The sequence below is a fragment of the Rhinoderma darwinii genome, chromosome 5, assembly GCF_050947455.1.
Source record: "Rhinoderma darwinii isolate aRhiDar2 chromosome 5, aRhiDar2.hap1, whole genome shotgun sequence".
NCBI classification, from domain to species: domain Eukaryota; kingdom Metazoa; phylum Chordata; class Amphibia; order Anura; family Rhinodermatidae; genus Rhinoderma; species Rhinoderma darwinii.
This window is the reverse complement of record NC_134691.1, coordinates 322,874,819-322,892,167: the sequence shown is the minus strand read 5'-3', so window position 1 is coordinate 322,892,167 and position 17,349 is coordinate 322,874,819. Positions and strand designations below refer to the sequence as shown.

At 46.5% G+C, this 17,349-nt stretch overlaps 1 protein-coding gene across 2 annotated transcripts in view; it reads right to left on the bottom strand.

The window, feature by feature from the left end:
- HACD1 (3-hydroxyacyl-CoA dehydratase 1) overlaps positions 1–17,349 on the bottom strand; it is a 63,871-nt gene that overhangs the window by 33,457 nt on the left and 13,065 nt on the right. For both annotated transcript variants that reach the window (XM_075828735.1, XM_075828734.1), the window contains exon 2: positions 828–945. In XM_075828735.1, coding sequence (XP_075684850.1) covers positions 828–923 — 96 coding nt within the window. In that variant the 5' untranslated portion in view covers positions 924–945. The remainder of the gene's footprint in view (positions 1–827; positions 946–17,349) is intronic.

The window sequence follows — 17,349 nt, the reverse complement described above, 5'->3', positions numbered from 1 at the left end:
TTTTTTACAGGTTCATGTGTTTTGGGATCGCAAGTCACTGTCCATGGTGCTGAAACAGTTTAACTCTTTCAGCACCATGCACAGTGAATCTCTCCCGACGTCGCGGACCGGAAATTTTTTTGCCGGGTTCGGCCAAAACGAGTTTGGCCGAACCCGGTGAAGTTTGCCTCGGTTGTCGGGGTTCGCTCCTCGCAAAGACACTCCGTTTGGATGCTTGGAAACAGAAAAGCACGTGGTGCTTTTCTGTTTTCATTCATCCTTTTCACTGCTGTTGCGCGAATCACGCTCGTCCCACGGAAGTGCTTCCGTGTGGTGCGCGTGATTTTCACGCACCCATTGACTTCAATGGGTGCGTGATGCGCGAAATACGCAGAGTTATTGAACCTGTCGCGCTTTTTGCGCAGCAGACAAACGCTGCGCAAAAAGCACGGACTGTCTGTACTGCCCCATAGACTTGTATTGGTCCATGCGTGCCGCGTGAAAACCACGCGGCCCGCACGGACCGAATACACGCTCGTGTGAATCCCCCCTAAATGTAATGGGGAGATTTATTAAAACAACTGCACAGGAAAAATTTAGAAGTTGCCAAAAGCAACCAATCAGATTCCAGCTCTCATATTTCAGAGGCCCCTTGGAAAATAATAAGGAGCGATCCCTTTTTCTCACTCGTTTGGATAAATCTCTCTGAAGGTCTCATAACAATATAGTCTAAAATGATTTGCTCTAAGTTATGGGTCCTTGAAATCCATTATATATAGTATAAAAAAAAAAGAATGCAATCATTTACATTAATGTATGCACGTTATACAAAAAAACAAGGGATTTACCTCAAGTAAAGCAAATGTCTGGAAAAATTTAAGTGTCTTCTGAATACTCTTGTACAGCCCTTTGTGTGTTCCTTTTTGCATGTAGAAGCGACACATAGCAATCGCAAGAACCAACCACCTGTGAACATAACATATGTACAAAATTACATCTTAATAAACATTTCTATATGGTCTCACATACATTAAAGGTTCCCTAGATTATATAATTATAAATCGTCCAGAAAGGAACGCCCCAGGAAAAAACTGATCCACTAAGTTATGCCTATTGATCTATTTTTAAAATGTTTTTCAGTCCCACTATGGGACTTCACTATGCGATCGTTTGATCACTTTTATAATACACTGCAGTACTTTTTTGTAAAACTGAAAGGCATCCTATAAGGCCCTGCCGTGGAAACCGTCGGCACCCTGCAATCGTATCGAGGTGAGGCCAATGGGGTGATAATAGAGTTCCCTCCCTCTGATACTACTTAGATTCTGTGGTCACTATTGACCGCGGCATCTAAGGGGTTAAACTCCGATCCTGGCTGTTAGAGCTCGAGCCCGGCCGCCGTGAAAAGGTGTATTAGTTTCCATTAAGGGGTTTAATTTTTTATTTTATTTATCTTAGTAAAAAATGTATTACACTAATTTTTATGTTTTTTCTTTGTCCTACTGGGGAAATCAAATATGCGAACGTTCACTTGTACAATACACTGTATTACTGTACTTATGGTGTGGTACCTTTTACGGCTCCTATCTAGCTTAAAAGGAGGACCAACATGGCAGACTTGGGGCCCTTCATTAGGCCCCCAGGCTGCCATGACAACAATCAGCATCCTCTATCGTCGGGGGCCTATAGATGCCGCGGTCGCTATTGACCATGACATCTAACACCTCTTGCACACGACCGAGATCGGGCCGTGAAAAACGGTCTGAGTGTCGGTTGGATTTTCTGTCACGACCACGATACAGGTGAACGGGACTTCTGGCATCATAGAAATGTTATGATGCCAGTAGTCCCTGCCTATGGAACAGCAGTTCTGTGGGGAGGCCGGGACTAGTAGCATCATAAAATGTCTATGATGTCAGAAGTCCCGTTTCTACCCTACCATCGTCGGGATGGGAAATTCAGCCGACACTCGGACCGTTTATCACGACCCGATCTCGGTCGTATGCAGTGGTCAAACGGCCGGGATCAGAATCATTTCCAATCCCGGACTTTACATTGAGGTGATGGCTGTACTATAAGGTGGACACCCGCTGGGTATGGAGCAGGCTCAGCCCATGTGCCTGCTCCATACTCCCCCTTCCTGGCTATGATGTACAGTTACGTCAAATGTCGGGAAGGGGTTAAAGGTGTTATCTCATAATGACAAACACTTTTTATATTCCGACCTAGGGCATATAAATGTCATAGAGGGGTCCTCTCGCTCAGGACCCGTCTTTATGAGCCAGAATACTCTGGTAGACCCAATTTGTCCATGCGTCACATTCTTCCCTGCAGCGGCCTACACGGCTTTGATGGCTTATGGAAGCCGGACCCGTGGGTTGTGTTTATGAGGTGACATGATGGCAAATCACTAGGGCATCACCTTCATCAGGTTTATTATCTTAAGCTTGAATAATGTGTCATGAAAAAAAAAATAAGGAGGGTCTGGGCCGAAGTCCAAGAATCTAGTCATAGTGTTCTTAGGCTGGGTTCACACACACTATTTACGGACGTAATTCGGGCGTTTTAGCCTCGAATTTCGTCCGAAAATGCGGCTCAAAAGCGTTGGCAGACATCTGCCTATTCATTTGAATGGGTCTTAAGATGTTCTGTTCCGACGGTCATTTTTTTTACGCACCGCTGTCAAAAGGCAGCGCGTAAAAAAGACGCCCGCGTCAAAGAAGTGCCTGTCACTTCTTCAGACGTAAATGGAGCCGTTTTACATGGACTCCATGGAAAACCAGCTCCAATTACGTCCGTAATGGACGCAGCAAAAGACGCCTGCACATGCCATTACGGCTGAAATTACGGAGCTGTTTTCTCCTGAAAACAGCACCGTAATTTCAGCCGTAACGGATGCTGCCGTGTGAACATACCCTTAAAGTGTAGCTAAATGTTCGACAAACTTCTAACATGTCATAGAGCCATGTCAGAAGTTTGTATTGGTTGGGGTCCGAGCACGGAGACCCACACCAATCGCTAGAACGAAGCAGCTGAAGAACTCGTGTGAGCGCTCAGTTGCTTCGTGCCTGTTCGGGTTTTTCCGGAAAGCCGATGTATCGGTGAACGGGCTCATAGACTTTCTATTGAGTCCATACACCGATACATTTATTTCCGGAAATAGCAAAACAGACACGAAGCGGCTGAGCGCTCACACGAGACCTTCAGCTGCTTCTTCTAGAGATTGGTGGGGGTCTCCGTGCTCGGACCCCCACCAATCCAAACTTCTGACATGTCACTATGACATGTCAGAAGTTTGTCGAACGTTTATATGAAGGCATGGACATATTGTTTGTCCATACCGGAGGTAGCTGAAGACTTGGAGCAGTGCTGCTAGAGCGGGCAGGTCGAAATCCGACCGTTTAACCCGTTAGATGCAAGCACCACATCTAAATGGTTTTGGAGGGAGGGGGCTCCCTCTCCCACCCCACCGGCACTGCGATCGCAATGTGCCGGTGGCTTCTATGGCAGCCGGGGGCCTAACAAAGGCCCCCCAGGTCTGCCTTAAAGAGGCTCTGTCACCAGATTTTGCAACCCCTATCTGCTATTGCAGCAGATAGACGCTGCAATGTAGATTACAGTAACGTTCTTATTTTTAAAAAACGAGCATTTTTGGCCAAGTTATGACCATTTTTGTATTTATGCAAATGTGGCCGACACGATGCAGGACCTGTGAGTGACGTCACAGCGTGATCTGCCAGAAGCTGGGCGTTCTGAAGAGAATTGGATGATACTTCTCGTCAGAACGCCCAGCTAGTAAAAGTAGTAAACACGCCCCGATGTACGCACATAATACACGCCCACTTGGACTTTTACTTTAAACACGCCCACTTGGACTTTTGCAAGCCTCATTTGCATAACTACAAAACTGGTCATAACTTGGCCAAAAATGCTCGTTTTTTAAAAATAAAAACGTTACTGTAATCTACATTGCAGCGCCGATCTGCTGCAATAGCAGATAGGGTTGCAAAATCTGGTGACAGAGCCTCTTTAAGTAGATGCTTGCTGGGCCATGCCAGAGGCATGACCTAACAGGTGCCTGTCAGTTTTACATTACAGAAGTATTGCAGTGTATTATAAAAGAGAACAAACAATCGCACAGTAAAGTCCCTGAGGCTGAGTAAAATAAATGTTATAATAAATAAATAAATTAATTTAAAAAAAAAAACTTTTTCCCCTTACAAAATGGTTTATTGTGAAAAAAATAATAAAGTTACACATATTTGGTATTGCCGCATCCGTAACAACCCCGACTATAAAGATATTATGTTATTTAACCTGCACGGCAAACGCTGTAAAAAATAAAATAAAAAACAATGCCAGAATTGTTGTTTTCTGTTCATCCTGCCTCATGAAAAATGTAATAAAAAGTGAAAGAAAAGTCGCATTTACTCCAAAATGATACCAATAAAAACTACAAGTCAGAAGAAAACCCCTCTTACAGCTGCATTGGCGGAAAAATAAATAAGTTATGGCTCTTGAAAAATGGAGACAAAAACAAATAATTTTGAAAAAAAATTGTTTTTACTGTGTAAAAGTAGTAAAACATAAAAAATTCTATAAATTTGGTATCGTCGCAATCGTAACGATCCGCTGAATAAAGTTATTATGTTACTTTTACCACACGGTAAACTGCGTAAATGTGGGACGCAAAAAATTTTTTTATGTACCCAAAAATGGTGCTATGCAAAAATACAACTTGTCTCGTAAAAAACAAGACCTTATACAGCTATGTCGACACAAAAATAAAAAGTTATAGCTCTTTCAACCCCTTCCCTCCTCAGCCCTTTTTCAGATTTTCACTTTTGTGTTTTCCTCCCTACTTTCAAAAAGCTATAATTTTTTTTATTATATAGCCATACAAGGGCTTGTTTTTTCCGGGAAAAGTTGTAGTTTTTCATGGCACCATTTATTCTACCGCATAATGTACTGGGAAGCTGTAAAAAAATTATTTATGGGGTGAAATGGGCAAAAAACAGAGATTACGCCATATTTTTTGGGGTTTTGTTTTTATGGCGTCCATCAGGCGGTAAAAACAACATATTCACCTTATTCTACAGGTTGATACGATTACGTCGATACCAAATTTATATGTTTTGTTTTATGTTTTACCACTTTTAAAAAAATAAAACTATTTGCACAATTAAAAAAATCTTTTGTGTTGCCATATTCTGAGAGCCATAACGTTTTCATTTTTCCATCAATTTAGCAATATTGGGGCTTAGATTTTGCGGGGCGAGCTGTAGATTTCATCGATACCATTTTGGGGTATATGCGACTTTTTGATCACTTGTTATTTCATGTTTTTGGAGCGCTAATGTGACCAAAAAACAGCAATTTTCATGTTTTATACTGTATATATATATATATTTTTTACGGCATTCACCGAGCGGGTTAAATAACGCTATATTGTGATAGTTCGGACTTTTACGGACGCAGCGATATTAGTTATGTTAACTTTTATTTCATTTTTAACATTGATTTAGGGGAAAAATGTGAAAAGGTTTTTCTTTTAACTTTTAATACTTTATTTTTGTTGGAATATAACCAAAAACTTTATTTAAAGAGGCTCTGTCACCAGATTTTCAAACCCCTATCTCCTATTGCAGGTAATCGGCGCTGCAATGTAGATAACAGTAACGTTTTTTGTTTTATCTGGGCGTGTTTACTTGTTTTACTAGCTGGGCGTTGTGAATAGAAGTGTATGATGCTGACAAATCAGCATCATTCACTTCTCATCGTTACCACCCAGCTTCTGGCAGTGCACAGACACACAGCGTGATCTCGCGAGATCACGCTGTGACGTCACTTCCTCCCACAGGAACTTCATCGCGTCGGACGAGCGAGGACACGCTGTGTGTCTGTGCACTGCCAGAAGCTCGGTGATAACGATGAGAAGTGAATGGTCACTGATTCGTCAGCATCATACACTCCCATTCCTAACGCCCAGCTAGTAAAACAAGTAAACACGCCCAGATGTTACAAACACAATACACGCCCAGTTGGAAATAAGAGAAAACACTCCCAGTTGTCCATTAGAAAGGCTCATTTGCATAAATATAAAATTGCTCATAACTTGGCCAAAAATTATCGTTTTTAAAAAACAAAAACTTTGCTGTTATCTACATTGCAGCGCCGATCACATGCAATAGGAGATAGGGATTTGATAATCTGGTGACAGAGCCTCTTTAATTGTTTTTTACTTTTTTATATTAGTCCCCTTTGGAGACTTCAAGCAGCGATCTTTGGATCGCTTGCATGATATACTGCAATACTAATGTATTGCAGTATATCGTGATTCTGACAGTCTCCTGCTGGAGGCAGAGCTTCAAAGGAGTACAAAGATGGCGGACCTGGGGGCCTTTGTTAGGCCCCAGGCTGCCATAACAACTGTTGTTAACGGCCGATCGCACCGCAGGGGGGAGGAGGTGGCGCGATGGCGTGTTTAATGGGGCGCGCCCTTGATTCTAACACTTTAAATGCCACGGTCGCGATTGATCGCGGCATTTAAGGTGTTAGACGGGCGGAATCAAAGTGAACTTTGATTCCTCCCGTGGCCGGGACGTGTCGGCTGCGTGTAACAGCCGTCACCCGCTGTGTATGGAGCGAGCTCAGCCCATGAGCTCGCTCCATACTTCTACTTAACCCTCATCACGTACATTTACGTGATTGGGCGGGAAGGGTTTAATGTGACGACGGAAAAACTTTTAATAAAAAATATTGCTTCGTCATTAAGGCCTAAAATAGGCTGGTCACTAAGGCCCCGTGCACACAACCGTAAAATTACCCGTAATTACAGGTCCATTCATTTATATGGCGGAAGGACACCTTCCCGATTTCTACGGGAGGGAGTCCGTGCCGTAGAAACCTGCCGAAAAAAATAGGACATGTCCTATTTTTTTAATTTTACGCACCGTGCTCCTATACTTTATAATGGTAAAAACGGCCGGCTGTCTGCGGCCGGACATGCCCGTAATTACGGGTCGTAATTACGGGCACAGTCTTGTGCATGAAGCCAAAGGGGTTAAATATCGTTATGCAGAAGTCACTTTGATCACTCATACTAGACTTCCATGCAATGACTGGTAAGGACTTTCAATCTTACACAAAAATATTCTCTTTCAAAGCAAAACTTTTTTGCGGGTTGATTCACATTTAAGGTATGTTCACACGCAGTGTTTTCAGACGTAATTCGGGTGTTCCCACGAGCCTTCATTTTACGCGTCGCTGTAAAAAGACGCCCGCGAAAAAGAAGTGCATGTCACTTCTTGGGACGTTTTTGGAGGCGTTTTTCATTGACTCCATTGAAAAACAGCTCCAATAACGTCCGTAAAATACGCAGCGAAAAATGCGAGTTGCTACAAAAACCTCTGAAAATCAGGAGCTGTTTTCACCTAAAAACAGCTCCGTATTTTCAGACATTTTTGGTCACTGCGTGTGAACATACAGTAAGGCTGGGTTCACACGACCATGTTACGTCCGTAATGGACGGAACGTATTTCGGCCGGAAGACCCGGACCGAACACACTGCAGGGGGCCGGGCTCTTAGCATCATAGTTATGTACGATGCTAGGAGTCCCTGCCTCTCCGTGGAACTACTGTCCCGTACTGAAAACATGATTACAGTACGGGACAGTTGTCCTGCAGCGAGGCAGGGACTCCTAGTGTCGTACATAACTATGATGCTAGGAGCCCGGCTCCCTGCAGTGTGCTCGGTCCGGGTCTTCCGGCCAAAATACGTTCCGTCCATTACGGACGTAACATGGTCGTGTGAACCCAGCCTTACTGTTGTGTCAGGATGTTTGAGCCTCTACCTGGACGATTCATGGACATAGCACTAAAATCTGGGCTTGATCCTAGAGACTACAAAGAGATGGTGTCTAGAAACTTTGCATCTGATTGTAGACTTGCGAATACTCCAAGTTTTTGACAAGTCTCTTCTTCCCAACTGGAATGTAATTTAATTAGAGAAAATTATATTGTACACGTGATTCCTTAAAAGTACTAATATACATAGAGAGACAAGTGTTGTTTATGCTTTTAAATAGCATTTTGAGGGATGGAGAACAAAACTTATAAAAAAAAACATTTCTTTGGGATTGGTAACTCACACAATGGATCCTAGGGAGGGATGACATGTTGTAGAACAAGGGTGAGGAGCGTCCGGCCCGCAAAATCATTTGGTCCGGCCCTGCCGGCACGCACTGACCTCGCTCTGACCGCCGTCGCGTCATTCACTACGTGTCTCCGTCCGCCCTCCTGGCTCCTAAATGTGAGTGACGTCATTCACATTTAGGAGCAGGAGGGCGGATGGAGCCAAGTAGTGTCGTTCACTACTAGTGATTGAGGTGGCAGCGGTCTGAGTGAGGTTGGCACATGCCGGCCCGGGAGCGGACCGGTCCAGTCACCTGACCTCACGTCAATGGCCCGCGAATATCCAAATGTACCTTGGCAGAAAAAAGGCTCCCCACCCCTGTTGTAGAGCAACCAAACATCGTTGTCACTGGAAATCTTAATGCTTATAAAATACTAAAATGTGCAAAAAAGAGTTTTTTTTACTGCGTAGCATACTTTTCTTTGCAATGTGACACTGTCTTCTCTAGTAACCAATACTTATAATATTTATATGCATTATTAATGATCTGATTTGTGGGTACGGTTTTATTCACACTGCGGTAGCAGTGTAGGTTCGCTCTCGCGTATGTCAATTTGTCAGCAGACCGCATATAGGCCCTACGGGTGCTTAAAGAGGGTCTGCTGGGCAGGTAAACCTTTTGTTTTGCTGTATAGAAAAGCACTTGTGTTTGTCAAACGTAATGTGAATAGATCTAACGTAGTGATCTAAAGTAGAAAAAAAATCAATTAATGGTGGCTAAAAATCACAGCACATATATAGATATTTGGCCGTTTTTATAGAAAAGTGGGCCTTGAGCAACAAGCAAAGTAGCTCAATCCCCACCTGGCAGTTTTTATACAGTTTTTCTTTTAATTTCAGAAATCTCCTAAATCAGTTTCTGGCGTAAATGATAGCAAATGCATTGTGCCATGGTGGCCCTGACTTTTTTGCTAAGCTCTACCCACTTCTATATTAAAATGTGGGAAGAGCAGCCAAAACGGCCCAAAAGGCAAAAATTTTTGTGAACTTTCGCGTAGTTTCTACATCAGAAAACTGGCGTAGAAACGTTGAAAAAATTTTCCCCTGAGCGTTTTTCGTTTGCTTATGGGGTTCCCGTCCTCAGACCCCTTGGAAACAGAGGCCCTATTTGCCATGCCCCAAAACGTGCTTTCTATAGACTAGTACTTTAAAATGACTATTTTAAAGGAAATTAACATTGGTTAGGCTAGAGTCAGACGGGTGTTCCGCATCTCGGACATGAAAAACGGGCGTTTTTCACGTCCAAGGTGCATCCGTGCTCTGTGCTGCCGGACGCGATATCACGCATCCCCCATAGACTAGAGTTTATGGAGGGATGTGTGAAGAGTGAAAAAATAGGACATATCCTATTTTCTCACGGACCCTTCACACGCTCAGTTGATACAACGGCCGTGTGAACGGCCCCATTGAATTATATAGGTCCGGGTGACGGACGTTGTTTCAAATGGAAAAAGATATAAAAACATATGGAAATGGAAAAACATCTGTGCCCATATCTAGAATTCGTCCAACCCTGTTATTTAAAAGTTGATGTTCATTTAAGAAACAAACCATTTACTGTACATGTTTATGGATGACATGACTTCTCTATCCTAGAACAGAGTCGATATTAAAATGTGCCACCTGCTAAAAATATCCCCTTTGATCACTGCGCCTCTTAGACAAGATGTTTGTATAACAAATTTCCAAGTAATTCGACATTTTTTGTTGAAGAACTGTTCTCCTTCTGGCCTTTCATCCGCAGATTCCATTAATACTTGTCTATAGGACTGCACCATCTTGCACTGCCTACCAGAGAAATTCCTGCCCCAGCCTCGAGTGCCTCGTCTTCACCTTCAAGGACCCCAAACTCAAAATAAACCTTTGGCCAGTCCGTCTGTGCGGTTTAGTTTGCACAACGTCTCTTCTATGCTGTAAGGATGGCATGGGATTTCATATTCCTACAGACCGTGCTGAATATATTGGGTAGGTGCTATAAGCTGTATGGTAATAACATATGTACTAGACAACCCGGGGGCTCCAGTAAGGGATTGTATGCCCCCTGAACATATACCAAAAGGACACACTTTTGGCACTTTTTGAGCTATTATTTTGGCAATGGATACGTTCCCGGCGTATACCCCAAACAGGGTGTGAAGATAACTTACACAGCAGAGCCATGTGCACAAAGCCGGTACAGAGGTGCAAGGACTCCCTACGGCTTTGCACTGCCTCCATTCGGCAATGTATTACATATTGATTCTAGGGAAGTAAGGAATGCGACAGGAAAAACCTTTGTATGTCTACTTACAAAATCATAGCCATAAAGACTTACAGTAGCGCCCCATAGACTGCTATAGGTGCCGTATTATTGCTCTGTACAACTCGGAGCTAGTACACAGCCTTAATTTGTCCATGAGCATGAAGCCTAACTAATACAAAATAATCTGCATTAGAGGGTTGTCCAGTTTAGAAAACGCCGACTGTGGTCAGCGCTCATTGAGAAGTGGCCAATATGTCCTCAATGAAGTTACATACAGGAGTGCCTGGCCTGCCAAAAGAAGAGCCACGCTCCACATTATTAGTGGATGGGTCTCCCAAATGTGGGATGCTCTTCCAGGGCCGGCCTTAAGCGTATGCAACCCTTGCGATCACACAGGGTGCATTAGCTGCCCCTTCTAAAGGGGGCACCACGGTTGGCTTGGTACCCAAGGCTTTCTACCTCCCTTGTATAGCTCTGTACGGAGCTATTATTTTGTCACTGTATGGTGGTAATATTTAAGCACTGTATGGTGGTATTTACATTGTCGGGCACTGCCACCTAGGCACTGTACAATATATTATATTTGCAGTGAATGGTGGTGGCGGAACTGTTTAGTATTATTAGTCAACCATATTTGACCAATATACGGCACTATTATTTGGGCACCATACTAAAGGGCATAGTTATTTGCACACTATACACTACACCATAGGCAATAGGGGGTGAAAACAGAAGGCACTGCACTGGGCATTGTCCAACATAACGCCAACCCTGTGCCCTCTATTATATCCTAATAGACATAAGGATAGAGGTTGTACAAGCTGGACAGTGCCAATAAGACCCAACTTATGGGCACTAACCTTAATATCTCTCTTCCTCCCAAGTTGCACTCACAGTGGTCGTAGCTGAGATATGGTTAGAGTTTGGGGTGCTACATCTAATCTCTGTAATCCTTTAGTGCCACTCAGTTTGTTAAAAACCACCATTGACCGCAACGTTTCTCCATGTCACAGCTTAAAACAGCGTAGTGTCTAGTGTGAGAACCCTGCAAATAACCCCTCATATCTCAGCTTCCTCCATCACTGAAAATTGGGGAAGTGGGACATTTGGGTAAACTGAAGTCACATCAGAGCTATCAAGAGGAGCGCGGGAAAGAGACGTGACAATTGGCCTGAAAAAAAGACAATAGATATTGATAGCTGAGAGAATGTTAATATAAGAATGGGATTGTTAATTTGTTGACACGAAGACGTCCAACAAAAAATTTCACATACAGCCTACTGCCCCCTGACCCCCAGACAGGGGCGTAACTAGGAAAGACTGGGCCCCATAGCAAAGTTTTGACTGGGCCCCCCCTCCCCTGGGTGTCACACAACCCCCCCTTGTAGATAGTGCCTTTTTTACAGCCCCCCCTGTAGATAACGCCATACAGCCCCCCTGTAGATAACGCCATACAGCCACCCTGTAGGTAACGCCATGCAGAGTCCCCCCCTGTAGGTAACGCCATGCAGAGTCCCCCCCTGTAGGTAACGCCATACAGAGTCCCCCCCTGTAGGTAACGCCATATAGAGTCCCCCCCCTGTAGGCAACGCCATGCAGAGTCCCCCCCCTGTAGGTAACACCATACAGAGTCCCCCCCCCCTGTAGGTAATGCCATGCAGAGTCCCCCCCTGTAGGTAACGCCATGCAGAGTCCCCCCCTGTAGGTAACGCCATGCAGAGTCCCCCCCCTGTAGGTAACACCATGCAGAGTCCCCCCCTGTAGGTAAAGGCATGCAGAGTTCCCCCCCCTGTAGGTAACGCCATGCAGAGTCCCCCCCTGTAGGTAACGCCATGCAGAGTCCCCCCCTGTAGGTAACGCCATGCAGAGTCCCCCCCTGTAGGTAACGCCATGCAGAGTCCCCCCCTGTAGGTAACGCCATGCAGAGTCCCCCCCCTGTAGGTAACACCATGCAGAGTCCCCCCCTGTAGGTAACGTAATGCAGAGTCCCCCCCCTGTAGGTAACGCCATGCAGAGTCCCCCTCTGTAGGTAACGCCATGCAGAGTCCCCCCCTGTAGGTAACGCCATACAGAGTCCCCCCCTGTAGGTAACGCCATGCAGAGTCCCCCCCCTGTAGGTAACGCCATGCAGAGTCCCCCCCCTGTAGGTAACGCCATGCAGAGTCCCCCCCCTGTAGGTAACGCCATACAGAGTCCCCCCCCCTGTAGGTAACGCCATACAGAGACCCCCCCTGTAGGTAACGCCATACAGAGTCCCCCCCTGTAGGTAACGCCATGCAGAGTCCCCCCCTTGTAGGTAAAGACATGCAGAGTCCCCCCCCTGTAGGTAACGCCATGCAGAGTCCCCCCCCTGTAGGTAACGCCATGCAGAGTCCCCCCCCTGTAGGTAACGCCATGCAGAGTCCCCCCCCTGTAGGTAACGCCATGCAGAGTCCCCCTCCTGTAGGTAACGCCATGCAGAGTCCCCCCCCTGTAGGTAATGGCATGCAGAGTCCCCCCCCCTGTAGGTAATGGCATGCAGAGTCCCCCCACCCTGTAGGTAACGCCATGCAGAGTCCCCCTCCTAAAGGTAACGCCATGCAGAGTCGTCCCCTGTAGGTAACACCATGCAGAGTCCGTCCCCTGTAGGTAACGGCATGCAGAGTCCCCCCCCCTGTAGGTAACGGCATGCAGAGTCCCCCCCCCTGTAGGTAACGGCATGCAGAGTCCCCCCCCTGTAGGTAACGCCATGCAGAGTCCCCCCCTGTAGGTAACGCCATGCATAGTCTCCCCCCCTGTAGGTAACGCCATGCAGAGTCCGTCCCCCCCTTGTAGGTAACGACATGCAGAGTCCCCCCCCTGTAGGTAATGCCATGCAGAGTCCCCCCCTGTAGGTAACGCCATGCAGTGTCCCCCTCCTGTAGGTAACACCATGCAGAGTCCCCCCCTGTAGGTAATGGCATGCAGAGTCCCCCCCCCCTGTAGGTAACGCCATGCAGAGTCCCCCTCCTGTAGGTAACGGCATGCAGAGTCCCCCCCTGTAGGTAACACCATGCAGAGTCCCCCCCCCTGTAGGTAACGGCATGCAGAGACCCCCCCCTGTAGGTAACGCAATGCAGAGTCCCCCCCTGTAGGTAACGCCATGCATAGTCCCCCCTGTAGGTAATGCCATGCAGAGTCCCCCCCCTGTAGGTAACGTCATGCAGAGTCCCCCCCCTGTAGGTAACGTCATGCAGATTCCCCCCCCTGTAGGTAACGCCATACAGAGTCCCCCCCCCTGTAGGTAACGGCATGCAGAGTCCCCCCCTGTAGGTAATGCCATGCAGAGTCCCCCCCCCTGTAGGTAATGCTATGCAGAGTCCCCCCCTGTAGGTAACGCTATACAGCCCCCCTGTAGGTAACGCTATACAGCCCCCCTGTAGATAATGCTATACAGCCCCCTCGTAGGTAACGCCATGCAGCCCCAACCCCCCCAAAAAATCCGACCTACAGTGTGTCCTACAAAAGACATGTATCCCCTCTCCACAGGATCTCCACAGGATAGGGGATACATGTGTGATCGCTGGCAGCGATAGGGAGAACGGGGGACCGAAAGTCCCCCGCAGTTCTCCATGACTAACCTCTTGACTTCCGGCGTCTGCGCAGCTCAATAAAAATGAAAGGAGCGCTGGTCACGCATGCGCACAAGCGCGACCGGCGCTCCATTCATTTCTACGGAGCTGCCGACACAGACCCCGGAAGTCTGAGGTTTGTGATGGAGAACTTCAGGGGACTTTCAGTCCCCCGTTCTCCCTATCAATGCCAGCGATCACACATGTCTCCCCTATCCTGTGGATATCCTGTGGATAGGGGATACATGTCTTTTGTTTAATGGCAGAGCGGGGAGATACCTCCCTGCTCTGCCGTAGTGTTCAGTGGCATCGCGCTGTAGCAGCTGCTAGCGGAGCCTCCGGCGACACGGGCCCCCTCATGTTGCAGGCCCCGTAGTAGCCGCTACGGCTGCTACGGTGGTAGGTACGCCACTGCCCCCAGAGATGGGGTAGGTGAGGGGTATAGTGTCTTCTAGTATCACCTTAGTGCAGTTGTTTGACCCTCTCCTTCTTGTTAAGAAAACTATACTACTAGGTATTGTCTGTGTTCTGACGCCCATATACATTAGATGAAAGTTGGCTAAATCTGCCGATTTCTGTGGGCCCAGCGAACTATCTAATGTGTAAAACCTCCCCAGATCTCAGGGGAAATCAGAATTGGGTATGTTGAATTTTAACATGTCCGATCCGGTGTTCCCGCTTCCAGAAGGGCTCATAGTCACTGAGAAAAGGGAATTTTGTGGGTCTAGATATTGGAATCATAAGCAGAACTACTGGATAGAAGTGAGCAAATTCTTTCTCCACTGATTCTTCAAAATGTGAAGGATGTTAATACGCTGGTAATCTTATACCATTTATAATAGTGAGCCTTAAATATCAAAATCATTCCAGAGAAAAAGTGGCCTTTATGTACATAGCAACCAATAAGAGGACACTGAGGCAATCACTGTTATGGGGGCACTGTTGTTGCCACTCTTAGGCCGGGTTCACACATAGCGTAAATACTGCAGATTTTCTGTAACGGATCTCGTTGCGGAAAATCCGCAGCATAATACAGTAGCAGCAGAGTGGATGAGATTTGAACAAACCTCATCCACACGCTGCGTAAATGATAGCAGAAAAACTGCTCAGAAATTAACCTGCGGTGCAGTTTTTTGAATCCGCAGCATGTCAATTGTATTTGTGTAAGGGCAGATTCAGACGAACGTTGCGTTTTTGCGCGCGCAAACAACGCGGCGTTTTGCGCGCGCAAAAAACATTTGACAGCTGCGTATGTCATCCGTGTATGATGCGCGGCTGCGTGATTTTCGCGCAGCCGCCATCATAGAGATGAGGCTAGTCGACGTCAGTCACTGTCCAAGGTGCTGAAAGAGCTAACTGATCGGCAGTAACTCTTTCAGCACCCTCGACAGTGAATGCCGATCACAATATACAGCAACCTGTTAAAAAAAAAGAAAAAGTTCGTACTTACCGAGAACTTCTCTCCCGGCCGTTGCCTTGGTGACGCATCCTTGGTGACGCGTCCTTGGTGACGCGCCTCTCGACATCTGGCCCCACCTCCCTGGATGACGCGGCAGTCCATGTGACCGCTGCAGCCTGTGCTTGGCCTGTGATTGGCTGGAGCTGTCATTTGGACTGAATTGTCATCCCGGGAGGTCAGACTGGAGGAAGAAGCCGGGAGTTATCGGTAAGTCAGAACTTCGTTTTTTTTTACAGGTACATGTTTATTGGGATCGGTAGTCACTGTCCATGGTGCTGAAACAGTTTAACTCTTTCAGCACCCTGGACAGTGACTATCTCCTGACGTCGCGTACCGGAATTTTTTTTGCCGGGTTCGGCCAAAACGAGTTTGCCCGAACCCGGTGAAGTTCGGTTCGATTGTCCGGGTTCGCTCATCTCAAAGACACTCCATTTGGATGTTTGGAAACAGAAAAGCACGTGGTGCTTTTCTGTTTACATTCATCCTTTTGACAGCTGGTGCGCTGTTTCAGTCGGTTCGCACGGAAGTGCTTCCGTGCGACCTGCGTGGTTTTCACGCACCCATTGACTTCAATGGGTGCGTGATGCGCGAAATACGCGGAGATATTGAGCATGTCGCGCTTTTTGCGCAGCTGACAAACGCTGCGCAAAAAGCACGGACTGTCTGTACTGCCCCATAGACTTGTATTGGTCTGTGCGTGGCGCGTGAAAACCATGCGGCCCGCACGGACCGAATACACGTTCGTGTGAATCCTCCCTAATAGTTGGAGTTTTGTTGAATTCAATGGGGAGATAAAACCAGCAACAAATAGCAGATGTTGCGATTTCTTGGGCGGAAAAGCTGCAATTCTGCCACAAAAATCACAAAAAAATCTTACGCTTGCCCAGAATTTTTAATTTAGGATTTTTTTTTAAACCACAGTTTCTTTTCTGGTGACACATTCCCTTTGAGAGCACATACATTACATGAAAAAAATCATGGTTATTAAACAACAACATCCCGCTTTTTATTGAATTTGATTTAGTAGTTACCCTTCGGACTCTTAGGCCTGATTCAGATGAACGTAAATGATGTCCGTGTGCCGTCCGTTGAAATAACGCGCAGCACACGGACCCATGCAAGTCAATGGGGTTATTCACACATGCGTGATTTTTCACGCAGCGTGTGTACGTCGCGTGATACTCACTGCGTGTCCTATTTTGGTCAGTTTTTGCAGACCGCGTCGTCTATTGAAGTCAATGGGTGCGTGAAAAACACAGACAGCACACGGACAACATCGGTGTGCCGTCCGTGATTTTCACTCACCAGTTGCTAAAGAAATGTTGAAAAAAAAAAAAAACAGGGACAATGATGACAGACGGAAAGCACACTGATACTACACGGAACTGAAGTACATGAAATACGGTCCGTTTTTTGTGGACACAAAATGGACACGTTTGTATTTGCCGGGACGGTCCCGAATTTACAATGACAGTCCTGGAAAATTACTGTCCTGGGACATGCCCCGACAACTGCTATATTCAATGGTATCTGCGTCCTTAGGACGCAGATACAATTGAATACTATGGCAGAGCAGGAAACTATCTGCTTCCTGCTCAGCTATTCACTATTCACGTTGCCGACGCCCTGGCCGGGGATTCCGCACATTGACGGAGCCCCTAACTTCACTGTCCATATAAGGGCAGTGACATCAGGGGCACCTCCTGCATCATCTACGGGGGGGCTGTGTTGTTCTATCTACAGGTGGCTGTGTGACTCTAGCTACAGGGGGTTGTGTGACTCTAGCTACAGGGGGCTGTGTGGCACAATCTACAGGGGGGCTGTGTGACTCTAGCTACAGGGGGCTGTGTGGCACAATCTACAGGGGGGCTGTGTGGCACAATCT